Here is a 14,172-nt window from a genome sequence, read left to right on the forward strand (position 1 = left end):
TGACTTTATTCACAGTCTGTCCACACATTGGACTGGAATGATGGCCTGATCCGTGTTCATGACATCACACGTATGTTGTCTGCTGATGCACTAAATTTAGAAAAAAATCCGGTCCAACAAAAAAAGGAGACAGATGTAATCAATATCAATAAAGTTCAGTCTAAATTACAAAAGGGGTTTATTCAAATAAACACCTGGTGTGTCAGAAGATCCGGACCCGCCTGCTGTAACAGTAAAATGTGTCCAACATCAGAGGCCTTCAGCTCCCGTCTGTCTGCTCAGCTGATGATTAAAAAAACAATCATCTCAAATATGAAACTGACAGAAAACGTAAAAAACACTAAATTAAATACCTGAGAGTGCAGAGGAAAACAGAGTTCTACACATCATAGGAAAATTCCCGTTTATGGGTGAACTTCTGACCCGTTTATAAACCCACGACTTCCCACAAATACCGCCTTTCCCTCCTCGCCAGCCTCCTGGATTTTAGGCCACGCCCTCTGCGGATTCTCCCTGGCCTCCTCTGGTGGGTCCTCGTTGAAGCGCAGGCCTCTAGCTTGGAGGAACCTGTTCTTGGCCGATCTCCAGACCTCCTTCAGGCGCCGGGAGATGGATCTGAGGAGAACGCCTGGGGGCCCCGGGTCCTCTTTATGGCAAGCAAAAAGAGTCAGAAATCCCCGGGAAAAGCGGCGCAGAGAACGGCGTTTTGGCACCTTCAAAAGTAACGTAATTGATGCCCTATTGCGTCGTCCCAAGACGGGCATGAAAAGCAGCGTTTTATGGCGTACAAACCGCGCGGGTTGTATGTTTGACAGAATGTTGTCTGCATTCGCCGTGTGCTTGAAGCGGCTGCTCTGATATTGAAGGGAATTGTGAGTTGGACTCAGAGCGGCAGATTCTGTGTTTTCTGTCTCTTTCTTTTGCTAACTTTTAGCAACAGCGTTATTCTGGTTGTTTTTAATGTTTCTTTTAGATTTGACATGCATTACATTAATAAACTATTAAAAATGAAAACAGGCTTTCTTTGTCTTGACCATACAGAAATCTTTTTGATGGCCAAAAGGCCGTTCTTTATGACTCTTTTTGCTTGCCATACCTTCAAGTATAGAAACCGTGTTGTCTGTCAGTGATAAACAGCTGAGGAGTGGGACATGAAGTCACAGTACACAGGATGCACATCGTCTTTATTCTCAGTATGCATAATAAATTAGTCTAGCTGTATTCCTTAAAAGTTCTCATGTCAGGATTTTGGCAAATATAACATTTTCTGACACACCGTCTGTAAAGAACTACTTTAGATTTTTCAGTGCAAAAAAGCTAAAGCCAAGTTAATCAAATAAAGACCAAACCACTGTCCTGATTTAGCTCCAAAAGCTATTTTAACACAAAAGCAGGTCTGTCAATGATGACAGTTTAGTGGTGAAATGTATGTGAGAGCAAAGCATCATCTTAAGAATGACTGGTGGACATAGATAAATATGTTTTTTATGTAGATTCATTCAAGAATTCCCTTTTCCAGTGACTTTCTGCCAGTTGAAGTTTGAGGTTGGCTCAGGATTTCAGCATTTCATCGATGATCCTTTGGAAAGGTAAACTCTCAGATCGGCTTTATGCGTTCAGAGGTGATCTGTGCAGAAACCCAGAGTCCTGAGTGTGACTGTGTGCAAATAAAGAAAAAACCCTCCTTTGTTGAGAACGTCCATTCCTACAGAAAAGGTGAAAAGCTTTAACCGATGATCTCCATCTTCATCCTCCTGTCGAGCTCTCAGCCGTTCTTCCTTTTCTTCAGTCGTTCTTCCTTTTCTTCAGCCGTTCTTCCTTTTCTTCAGTCGTTCTTCCTTTTCTTCAGTCGTTCTTCCTTTTCTTCAGCCGTTCTTCCTTTTCTTCAGTCGATCTTTCTTCTCCAGTTTTTACGTTTCAGTCTCGTCTTCATTTTCTTTCAACAGTACAGTACAGCCGCCGTTCTACGTCACCTGAACTTTGGCCTGACGCTCCTCTCTGGTGCGTTTCAGCTTCTCCAAGCTTTCCAAATCTGAAGTGCAGCGTCATCACACCCGCCTGCATCAGGAGCCCCATTCTGAGGGGGCTAAAGGCTCGGGGGCTCAGTTCTTCTTCACAATTCTGGTTTCAGTAGGAAGCCACTCCATGCAAAAACAATGAAACAGCTTTGAAAATGAACGTTTCCAGAAAACCCAAACATTGCCCAGAGCTCCGTGAGCATGGCCTCTGCATGTCCAGCCTTGGAAGGACGTGACCCCGTGACCCTCAGGCGCCGCCAGGACGTCCCGTCAGCAGTCTGACACTTCAGAGACGTTGGAGTCACTGGTGAGTTTCCTGCGTTTCCGCACAGACTTCTCCTCATCCTGCAAAATAACATTTACTGTTTACTGGTGTGAATTTTAAAGATACTTTGTTACTGCAGTAGATCTGAGTACCAAATAGTAATTAATATTTACACAGGAGAGCAGAGAATTACATGTCGGTCTTTTTGGTCAAGACTTTGGAGATCATTTCCAATAATCTGTACTGCATGAAAACCTGGGTCTTACTGTTGTTGGAGAGAACCTTCTACATAAAGTGGGCGTGTCTTATCCACAACAGGAGTGGAGCGCCGCTACCTCCTCAGAAATGTTTCTGTCATGTAGACGTGGTCTGTGTAGGCATGAAAAACTGGTCCTATTAGCTGCTGTCAATCAACTATCTAGGATAGAGGCGCCGCGCCACGGGTTATGTTGGACGCCATGTTGGTGCCGGCTCACTGCTGTGCTACACCGGCACAAACGGCGCCGGAGGAACAAGAAGGACTTTTCCCCAATCAATGATTCCAGTCAGATAACGAAGGACACGTTCTAGAAAACCTTTCAGGAAGATCTGAGTGAGTTTCCTCTGAGAGTAGTGAACGTTTAGAATGATCTAGTAGTGATGACCGTGATGTCATCACTGTCAAAGTCAACTAGCATCAGACTTGGTACTGGTTCCAGGTCTTCTGGCAGGACCACCCATCTTTTGGTTTTTTGGACAACAGAAAAGTGGAACATAGGTGGACAGACGTCGTTCCACAGTCGATCCCAGCAGAAGACAAATGTCTCCATGATGGACATGACAGGACCTCTGTCCCATTGGACCATCAACACCAATGTGGACTTTACTGTCAAACACTTTGTTGTCTTTCTGTCTCCTTGACCTCATTGATAAGCGGGAAGAGGAGAACTTTCCTCTGAAATGAAGCTTTGGGTCCCTGAAGGTGACGTTTAGCAGATAAACCGCTTTCCTCTGCTGGTTAGTCCTCATCCAGCAGCAGAGCTAGAGGCTGCTTCTGGAGCCGTTACCGTGACAACGCAGCATATCAAATAGTCTGCTTCTTGTAAAAAAAAAATAAGAACAATATAAAATAAAGTATAAACTAAGTAGTATAGACTAAGTATAAATAATAAATAGGTTTTAATTTTGTAAGTGACGGTGGTTTCAGCGGTAAAATGAAGTGTCCATCATCAGAAATGACAGGACGCCTCATTGATTCCATTGGTTCTTTCTTTTAAAAGTTTTAACGTTAAATGTTTTGTCAGGTTTCTACGTCAGTGAGCTCGTCTTTCATTAACAAAGCAGTGACATTCATATGATGTGCTGCTGTTCTCAGACATGACTTGACCGGTTTTTTAGCCTGACAGGAACTTCACAGGACGTTTTGGGATGTGAACGCGAGCGGCTGCAGGTTTCTGCTCCATGAGTGTCTGTGTGCACTAACAGTCTGGAAGATTCCATTCTGGGCCCAATCTCCGGGGGACTGATCCTCGGGGTCTTCAGTCTCATCCTCCTCCTCTCCTTCTGCCTCTCTCACCGTGTCCATCCCATCCTCCTCATACTCCGTCAGATAGTCGGACTCCTCTGCAACAAACACAGATTTTCAACAAATGGAACAGAAAAAGGGTTTTGAAAAGTATCGTAACTATGTTTTCCATCAAATATCCTTGAAATTGATGAAGACTTGTTCAGATGTATTGTACAGTGTGAATCTGTTGCCAGCTGGAAGACACTCGTACCTTCAGGGCCTACGTAGGTCTGGACCGGCTCTATCCGGGACACGATCTCTGCCAGGTCGGTGAAGTCAGCAGCTGGACACGTGACAATCTGGGAAACAACAGTTTCAGTCAGAAATAAAGAACCGTCACTTTCACACGACACCGACACAACATTTGTGCACAACAACCACTGACTGTATGTGAGAACTGGACTGAGTGAAAGTGTTTGTAGGTTTAAAAGAACATTGATCATGTGAAACACGAGAAGATGTCTTGTGCCAGGTAATAGCAGAAATAAATATAATTATAGCAAATTTTGCTTTAATTGTTTTTAACTATGTCAAAAACGTTAAAAAGTGGTAATCGACTAATAAAGTCTGATAAGTTAACGGCCCAGAAAAGGATTGTGAAGCAGCACGTCTGTCTTTCCCTTGATGTTCTGCTCCGCCCTCGTAGTTCCTGGCCAATGACTGAAGAGATCTGTAGTCACGTGGTTTTGGTAACAGTTGATGCCAGTCTGAATGCAGACCAGACACAACGTTCAGGACTAGAACCAGAACAAAGGACTTCCGGCCTGAATACACCCTAAAACTCTGACACCGTTTCTAAAATGTTCTTCATAATCAACTTTTCTTTTTATGATTTTTTTTCTGTAGTTCAAGTTTTTCAAGTTACAAACTGACCAATCAGATGGAAGTAGGTGGAGCCTGCTGGCCCTCACGTCTAACGTTCAAAACGTTTGACTGCTTTCAGTGGTGGGGGTGTGGCCTTCCAACAAGCTCACTCCTGATTGGAGAGAGTGGTTGCTATAGAAACGTTGGCTCAGACCAATCCCTGCTTACTGGCGATTTCTGGCTCCAACATGGCGTTGTTGTCCGCATCATGACTGAACTAAGTGCATTAATGAACCTTCCATGGATGGCGTCACACTGACTCCGTCCAGTTCTCTGATACAGTCAATGGTAGGAAGTACACGGTTCTTCTCACGTCGGTTCTCTTGCAGTCGTTGTAGTCGGCTGAACGGTGATCCTTCAGCATGTTGTCGATGATGTCGCCTCGAGCCCAGCCCGTGAACAACAACTTGCCGTGCTGGTAGCCCACGTCCTGAAACACAGGGTCGCTAAAACATGGGGGCCAACCACAGCCGCAGTTGCAAAAAGGACTTGATGGACAGGATGTAACTCACGTAGATCTCATCAAACTTTCCAAAGTCCATGGTCTTGAAGCGGTCTATAGGTGGTCTGATGTACTCACAGTAAGCGCTCTTCTTCACCACCTCCAGCTGCCGCACACACGACACATACGCCAACCGTGACTGGATCTCTGCCATGTCTGGAACCTGTGGGAGGGGTTTGATTGGAAGCACCAGTTCAACGTGGCTTCCTCTTTCAACTCAGACTTCATACTTGTACTCGGATGTTGCGTACCTTTACTTTTTCTGCCCAAGGATTGATTCGTTTCCACAGAAGCCACCAGCCAGAGAGGCTGTCGCCATAGTTACAAAGGTCAGTCTCATCCTGACTACCCACATCGATGGCAATGACCGTTCTGGCCCCTGTGTTCCTAGCAATGTCCGCTGTTGGACGTGGAAGAATAGTTTTACAGCCATGTAGTCACAGAGTCGGACAAAACGCAGCAGCAGAAGGACGACGGCGTTACTTTGAGCTTTCTGACTCCCAGGCGGACTACGCTGAGCGTAATATGAAGGATACCCGCTGAGTCCTGCAAAAGGGAAGCTACCCTATCCAGGGCCTCCGGTACCACCTCTCCCATTAACCGCGGGACAGAGTTAGGGTTCTCTGAGACTGAACCAAGGACAACTACATACGGCTTCTCCAAGACGGCATGTTAGCAGAGAAGGTCATATATAGGAGCACAAACCTCAAGTGTGTCATCAGTTCTTTATGCTGCTGCATTTTCTCCCAGACAGACAGAGCAGGGGGGGTTCATCTGAAGACCACATCCATGCTGAGAGCAGCTCCTTCATAGAAGGCCTGGGGGCCATGACCCTTTGATACTTCCACACTGCCAGCTGATGAGGATGAAGGGTCTTCAGACAAACACAGCCCCCCCACGGCGTAACATGTCTGAGACACTGACAGACACAAGAACCAGCATTCCACTTCCATCAGTCTGACACAAAGACGAGTGGAGTTAGGCGACAGGATTCCAACAACTGCTCCAAATGGTAAGTTATTCCACATACGCATCCACTTCTTCCTGCTTTGACTCTGAAACTGTTTGAATATGTCAAACAGGAACCTAAAAACCCAGTTTTATTCCATTTACAGAGGTCAAATCTCATTCTTATCCCTGATGTAAAGTTTTCAGACACGCCTGTCGCCCAGCTCCATGAGAGAATCTCCCAAAATGATCCATCATGTCCATCACAAAACGACCAAACAGCCTGGTGACTCGTGTAAAGACAGAGCATCAAACTGTTTAAGGGCTGAAAATCTTTGATTTGGTGATATATAACAGCAGGCTGTTCATCCGAATGTTGTTGTCGTGAGTAAACAACAGACTTTCTTCATCCTGTAAACCAGAACACGCAGTTTCACATGACCGCCATCAGTCTGTATGACGTCATGTCCAAACATAACGCTGAGTTTGATCCTTTTTAAATGTTAAATACATTTTGATGCCATCCATGGACGACGTGTTCCTCTAAGGTTTGTGCAGAAACGTGTTCTGGTTTTAGATGAAAAAACTCTAAACCAGAGGTTATTGGTCACCAACAGACGTCTGTTGGTCTACAGCAAAGGTCAGAGGATTAGCCCCCCCCATGGGGCACACATGGATCCGTTTTCTAAATAACAAGAGACATTACAATGTTTGAATGTGAAACACTTCAGTTCATTCTCTTTACAGGGTGTAGGACATATTCAGCCCAAAACACCGTCTTCAATTCGGGATGGAATGATCTAAAACATGGAATGATGGAAAGATGGAGAACACACAAAATAAGCTCCAAATCTCATTTCTGAGGATTTCTTTCTTTACTCACATTGTTGAGAATCAGGATAAGGTGTAAAAACGCCGAAAAGATCGTATCTGTGACGTAAAAAATAAGGTGGGCGGGGCCACAAGCTCCCTACTCTGAGCTCTCAGCAATGGAGAAGGGAAGGGGGGCGGGGTTGCTCCACGCCAACAGTCCCGCCCACAGCTCAGAGGGGAATTTGTGATGAACTCCTGCCGCTCTGCAGAAACTATGTTCTCAACAATGCCAACAGGTTTTTGGATTTATGCTAAAAACGATGTCATCACAGTGAAAAGAGCGCTGGGAACGCTTTGAAAACAGGTCAGAAGGTGATCCGAGCTGGCCGACCCAGAACCTGTTAGATGAGCTGCAGTGGATGTGCGAGCTCAGAACCCGGTCCCTTTGGAAGAACTGGGCCTTCCATTTCTCAGGAGATGAACCTCTACGTGGTGAGAAACAGACTGATGATGTCAGCAGAACTCAACAAACCCTAAAGGACGGTTTTGTTTCTGGGGAGTAAAAACTTCCAAAATGTGATGACGTCATTTCAGCTGTCTGTGTTTTTAAAGAGGGGGCTAATCATCCAGACCTTCACTGTATCCATGAACACCAGTAACCAATGAACCCCACAGTCCCCCCTCCCTCTTCTCTGGAAACAGGGGGCAGACACTGATGGTGGGGGCGGTGGCAGGAGCTGACACCTGTACTTGCCTGGCAGGTTGTTGATGTAGCCACCGTCCATTAGCAAGTTGCCATCTTTGGGGTCGCAGAGAGGGGGCAGGTACCCTGAGAGGGTCATGCTCGCCCGCACATAGCGCCACAGAGAGCCTGGCACACCAGGGAAGAAGGGAGTGGGACGGAGGGGGGGATAACATCTCAATGTCGGCTAACAGTTCTCTAGAGCGTCCGCACACAGAGCAATCCGCCCGTGAAGGCGGCTGACCCCAGCTGAGGCTGAGCTGTGGCGCCCGTCACATAAACCTCATTAGCCTGGGCCACTTATGCAAAAAGTAGACGTTAATGACAACCATCACTCAGACAGACACCTGGTTCCAATCTCCAAACTATGTCATCACCAAAAGTGTCTTCTTAGGATTTACAAAATGATCCTTTGATCAATGGATCAGCACGTTTGGCACAAGGGCCCTTTAATAGAATCCAGGACGATGTTGGCATGACAACGCTTGGAGATCTTTCACAGTGAACATCGCAGAAAAGCAAATAGCCTACCCAGTCCTGCATTGGAGCAATTAGCCAGCAGGGGGCAGGTGCAGGCCATGTGCTGCATGGGTTGGAAGGATAAGAAGCACCACTAGGAAAAGCTGGGGGTGCCAATGTGCATGGAGTATGTATGAATGATGTGGCAGGATCGTCCTACACAAACATGACCACCAAAAGCTTCCAGCGACTTTCGTCTTTGCAGGAAGACGACGTGCAACAGCAGGATCCAGAACACGTTTATCCGAATCAGGATCGAGGTACAGGAGTCAGAACCCCACAGGCCCTGCATGCAGGTGAAAAGCAAGGGGAGAGGACAGGCGCTGGTAGGACAGACGGGACAGGATCGTCTCAGAGATGGAACAGGACATGCAGAGTCGCAGAGCAGTCCTGCAGACTCAGGTCACTGAACACACGATGAGGGGTTTGGAGAGACACTCAACACCTCAACAAACTGCTGCTCACTCGACTTGTCATCTATTCTCAGGTCAACCTCCAAATGGACCCAAACTCTGCTGGGACTTTAAAGAACCTAACAGGGAACCAACAGCTAGTCACTCAAGCAAAAGAGCAATGAAGCACAAGAAGGTTGTTTGTACTGACAACATCACAGCTCAGAGAAAGATCCGTTCAGCATAAACGGCCGTACTGACTGGAGGATCATGCATCTGTCTGTCACCAACAGATGGTGAGACATGCAAAGGCCAACATCCTATCAACAAAGTATGTGGCTTTGGATTTGGGAGAACCTCCAAGTAAACTGAGGTGGAATTGATCGGGAAAAGGATCGGCACTAGAATAAGATCCGAGGAGCCCTAAAAGGGGCACGAATTATTCTTTCTTGGGATATATGTTGTATTAAGTCTTTCCTTCCAAACCATGGGCTCCCAATGTCCACCTGCTAAAAGTTGGGTTAGTTATGTGTGGGAGTTTGAGACAAAGACAAGGAGGGTCAATCATTTTGACTGACTGTCAACTTAGGGGAGGGTAGAAGGAGGTTTCGGTGAGTGGATGTTCAAACTCTGACCTGGGACATTGTTAACATAGCAACCATCCACAAGCAAGTGGCCATCCTTGGGGTCACACAGGGGAGGTAAATAGGGGGTGTAGGAGGAGCTGGCTCTAACATAGTGCCAGACACAACCTGTCGGGAAATGGAGAAGTAGGAACACATCAAATGAGCCTGAGTCAACGTCAGAGACGGAACAAAAGGAAGAGAAAAGCAGGAAACACAACAAAAATGCCTCCAGCCCCGTGAAGAATTCAAGGATCCCGCATGGAACAAAAACACAGACATTGATAGACAAAATGTTTATTCTCTCTTTGATGCATGATGTTCCCTTAACCTCAAAAGACCCGAGTTCTTGTCTGATTTGTAAGGAATAATGGCCTTTGAGGTGTCCACTGTCAGAAATGAACAGATTTGGCTAAAGCAACCGTCCACGGAGGCCGTTAATTGGACATCTTGAAGGTAATTATCCCGCTTGTACCATGGTCACTTCCAAAAGAAATAAATATTCAATCAATTTTTAGAACTTTATTCTTGGACTTTGCTTTTCTATTTTAAATCGCTATTTCACAAAAAGGGACAATTTGGTGCGGCGCATTGTCATGGTAACGGCTGAGCCGGCACGACCTGGACTGCAGCAGCAAAGGGAAGCGATATCTATGCTGATGATCACGATGTGTTAAATAAAGCATCAGTTCAGAGAGAAAGTTCTCCTCTAACCGTTTGTTTGTGTCCAGATGATGAAGATAAAGTTTATTGTAAAGAAGCCAGAGCAGTGATACGAAACATTTAAGCTAGGTGACCAGAACTACTTTTATTGGCGTGGGGTTGTCACTTTTTAAGCCACACCCAGCAGCCAATCAGAACTGAGTATTCACCCGGACCGTGGCATTAGCATTTTTGACAGGGTTCTCTGAGACTGAACCAAGAACAACTACAAACTTCTTCAGATCAGATTCTGCTGTGGTAGTAGAATCCAGATGGGGACGCCAGGTCTGAAGAGGTTAAAGTAAAACCTTCAAATTGTCTGATTGCAGTGACTCTTAGTACCCGGTCAATGCAAATGTTTAACCTCAACATTAAAAAGGGATGGGGAGTTGTGTGTAGGTCTGGGGAGGGGGCTCTATTTGAATTTTTGTGCTTGTTTTTATATTATTATTTTTGTTGGTCATTATGTAAAGCATTTTGGAAAAGTGATCTATAAATAAAGTTTGATTTGAATATTTGTTCCTCAGTGCCGCATTAAGAACAAGAGCCTCATTTTGGATGAAGTAATGTTGTAAATACCGGTTCCCCTGCATTCCCTAAAAACACTTTCCATGGTCATAAGCCAGGAGGGTTCGGTTGTCCTGAGATTCAGAGTTAAACGAACAGAAAAAGGAAGCTGGTCCCCTCAGGATGAACGACTTGTACCAGTGCAAAGGATGACTTCCTGCTGCCCGCTTACAGAATCATAGAATTAGTGCAGTTAGAAAAAGCAGCTTCATCATCAGTGGACATCAATGCACGACAACATTTTGTTGGCCGCCATCTCAGATGTCTGGATCAGAAAACAAAGTTAAAGCGTAGTGAGCCGACCGCTTTAGCATTGCTTCTATTATTGGCTTCCACACTGATGACTGCTAATGCGCCTTGACATGATGGCCGCCTTCATTTTGTGCTAGTAGGGTGACAAGTATTCTAGTCTATTCTGTTCCATTCCATTCCATTTCATTCCAATCACTTCTGTTTCATTGCATTTGATTCTATTCTAATCTATTTCATTCCACTCTATTCTATTCTATTCAATTCTATTCCATTCCATTCGATTCAATTCCATTCGATTCAATTCCATTCCATTCTATTCAATTCCATTCTATTCGATTTGATTCGATTCCATTCTATTCCGTTCTATTCTTTTCCATTCCATTCCATTCTATTCTATTCCATTCCGTTCAATTCTATTCTATTCCATTCCATTCTATTCTATTCTATTCAATTCCATTCCATTTTATTCAATTATATCCCATCCTATTCCACTCTATTCTATTCTAATCGATTCTATTCCATTCCATTCCATTCTATTCGATTCCGTTCCATTCTATTCTATTCCATTCCGTTCTATTCTATTCCATTTCATTCTACTCTATTCCATTCGATTCCGTTCTATTCTATTCCATTCCATTCTATTCTATTCCATTCCGTTCAATTCTATTCTATTCCATTCTATTCTATTCAATTCCATTCCATTCTATTCAATTATATTCCATTCTATTCCACTCTATTCTAATCGATTCTATTCCATTGCATTCCATTCCATTCTATTCGATTCCGTTCCATTCTATTCCATTCTATTCTATTCCATTCCGTTCTATTCTATTCCATTCCATTCTATTCTATTCCATTCCATTCTATTCTATTCCATTCCGTTCTATTCAATTATATTCCATTCTATTCTATTCGATTCCGTTCCATTCTATTCCATTCTATTCTATTCCGTTCTATTCTATTCCATTCCATTCTATTCTATTCTATTCCATTCCATTCTATTCTATTCCATTCCGTTCTATTCAATTATATTCCATTCTATTCCACTCTATTCTATTCTAATCGATTCTATTCCATTGCATTCCATTCCATTCTATTCGATTCCGTTCCATTCTATTCTATTTTATTCTATTCCATTCCGTTCTATTCTATTCTATTCCATTTCATTCTATTCTATTCCGTTCTATTCTATTCTATTCCATTCCATTCCATTCCGTTCCATTCTATTCCATTCCATTCTATTCCATTCCATTCTATTCTATTCTATTCTATTCCATTCCATTCTATTCAATTATATTCCATTCTATTCCACTCTATTCTATTCTAATCGATTCTATTCCATTGCATTCCATTTCATTGGATTCGATTCGATTCCATTCCATTCTATTCTATTCTATTCTATTTTAGTCCATTATATTCTATTCCGTTCTATTCTATTCCATTCCATTCTATTCCATTCCGTTCCGTTCCATTCTATTCCATTCCATTCTATTATATTCCATTCCGTTCTATTCTATTCAATTGCATTCCATTCCGTTCTATTCTAGTCTATTCCATTCCGTTCTATTCTATTCAATTCCATTCCATTCTATTCCACTCTATTCTATTCTAATCGATTCTATTCCATTGCATTCCATTCCATTCTATTGGATTCGATTCCATTCTATTCTATTCCATTCTAGTCCATTCTATTCTATTCCGTTCTATTCTATTCCATTCCATTCCATTCTATTATATTCAATTCCATTCCATTCCATTCTATTCAATTCTATTCCATTCTATTCCACTCTATTCTATTCTAATCGATTCTACTCCATTGCATTCCATTCGATTCGATTCCATTCCATTCCATTCTATTCCGTTGTATTCTATTCTATTCTATTCCATTCTATTCCGTTCCATTCCATTCTATTCAATTATATTCCATTCTATTCCACTCTATTCTATTCTAATCGATTCTATTCCATTGCATTCCATTCCATTCTATTGGATTCGATTCGATTCCATTCTATTCTATTCCATTCTATTCTATTCCGTTCTATTCTATTCCATTCCATTCCATTCCATTCTATTATATTCAATTCCATTCCATTCCATTCTATTCAATTCTATTACATTCTATTCCACTCTATTCTATTCTAATCGATTCTATTCCATTCTGTTCCATTCTATTCCGTTCCATTCCATTCCATGTGGATCAATGGAAAATGATCCGTTTCTCCAACAAACCCTGATGAACAGCGTGGATCTCGTGCAACAGGAGGAAACTACATCCCTGAATAATTCAGAGACTATTTCATGAAGTGACTGAAGGAAAAGACTGAAAAGTATTATTATGATAAGGAAAAGTACAGAATGTAGCAAAGAAGACAGAAGAAGGATGAAGCAGCGTTCAATAAAGTGAAACTGTGAGGTGGTAAAGAGTAAAAAAGGAGGAAAGAGTGTTCTGGATCCTACATGCTGACGTGAGGACTGAACCACTACTCCGTACCAAGGCCAAGTCTGTGTCTACATCTGTGGGACTCAGGGAGGACAAATAGTGACGGTACAGACCAGTGAGAAGGAAAGGCCATGGAAGGGCTTTAGTGAAGGCAGAAAGAGATCTAGAGGAGTGATGGAAACACGACTGCAGGGGGGGGGGGAGCCTTTGTTCAAACATGTGCCAACATGCAAACACGTGCAACTGGTTTCCTGCAAGAACTCTTCACATCCAGGACTAGGATCAGCTGATCCCACACTACATCCTGTCAGTTCAGAAGAAGAACTGCAAAGATCTCCAAGGCAGAGCGTCTGGATTGGTCGAGTTTCTGGAGGAAGGCACTGCAGCTGAAACTTGGTAGAGTCAAGATCTGCAAATGAAACAGAACCTCTCCAATCCTGAAACACCTTCTGGAAGTTCTGTTGGTAGATCAGCAGCGGGGAACTCCAGGTCCAGAGGAACCTTTTCTGCTAGTTCCTGCCTAACTGACTGACAGTCACCTGGTTCAGGTGTCAGACCAGTTAGAAGCTGCACGAATGGGACGTGTGAACAGAAATAGAAAGGTGCTCCTCTGACCTGGAGTTACACACTCGAGGTCACAGTCCTGAGCCACAACACAATGTCAACACAATAAACCTGAGAGGATTTGGTATTTATGTCTGATGGGGAGTATTTCTGCTGCTCTTACCAAATAAACCTTTCTTCGATGAAGTCACCATAAAACGTTTCCACTGCATCCACGTGATCCTAGACCAGCGGTCAGAAACCTGAACCTCTCAAAGAGCCACTTGGATCCGTTTTCCACTGAGATGAAAGGCACAGGGAGCCGCAACACTACAACATTTAGAACCAATGTTTTTGACGACATGTCACCATAGTTCATTTAGCAATACTTTTATTGATTCCAAATGCTGTCAGGATATTTATTTAGTTGTTTAAT

At 43.6% G+C, this 14,172-nt stretch overlaps 1 protein-coding gene across 5 annotated transcripts in view; it reads right to left on the reverse strand.

The window, feature by feature from the left end:
- Nucleotides 1-1,167: 1,167 nt before the first annotated feature.
- Nucleotides 1,168-14,172, reverse strand: part of LOC101155983 (neuropathy target esterase) — a 42,370-nt gene continuing 29,365 nt past the window's right edge. Inside the window, exons 30-37 of one of the 5 annotated variants that reach the window (XM_020699764.2) lie at nt 9,245-9,361; nt 7,711-7,827; nt 5,447-5,595; nt 5,206-5,358; nt 5,007-5,123; nt 4,041-4,128; nt 3,746-3,885; nt 1,168-2,363 (exon numbers count right to left, since the gene is read on the reverse strand). In XM_020699764.2, the coding sequence (XP_020555423.1) occupies nt 2,289-2,363; nt 3,746-3,885; nt 4,041-4,128; nt 5,007-5,123; nt 5,206-5,358; nt 5,447-5,595; nt 7,711-7,827; nt 9,245-9,361 (956 nt within the window). In that variant the 3' untranslated portion in view covers nt 1,168-2,288. Of the gene's footprint in view, nt 2,364-3,745; nt 3,886-4,040; nt 4,129-5,006; nt 5,124-5,205; nt 5,359-5,446; nt 5,596-7,710; nt 7,828-9,244; nt 9,362-12,845; nt 13,603-14,172 lie in introns of those variants that run through there. The other 4 variants (XM_020699767.2, XM_020699766.2, XM_020699768.2 and 1 more) reach the window with 4 other exon arrangements.

Source organism: Oryzias latipes, chromosome 1 (assembly GCF_002234675.1).
Source record: "Oryzias latipes chromosome 1, ASM223467v1".
In the NCBI taxonomy this organism is placed as follows: Eukaryota; Metazoa; Chordata; class Actinopteri; order Beloniformes; family Adrianichthyidae; genus Oryzias; species Oryzias latipes.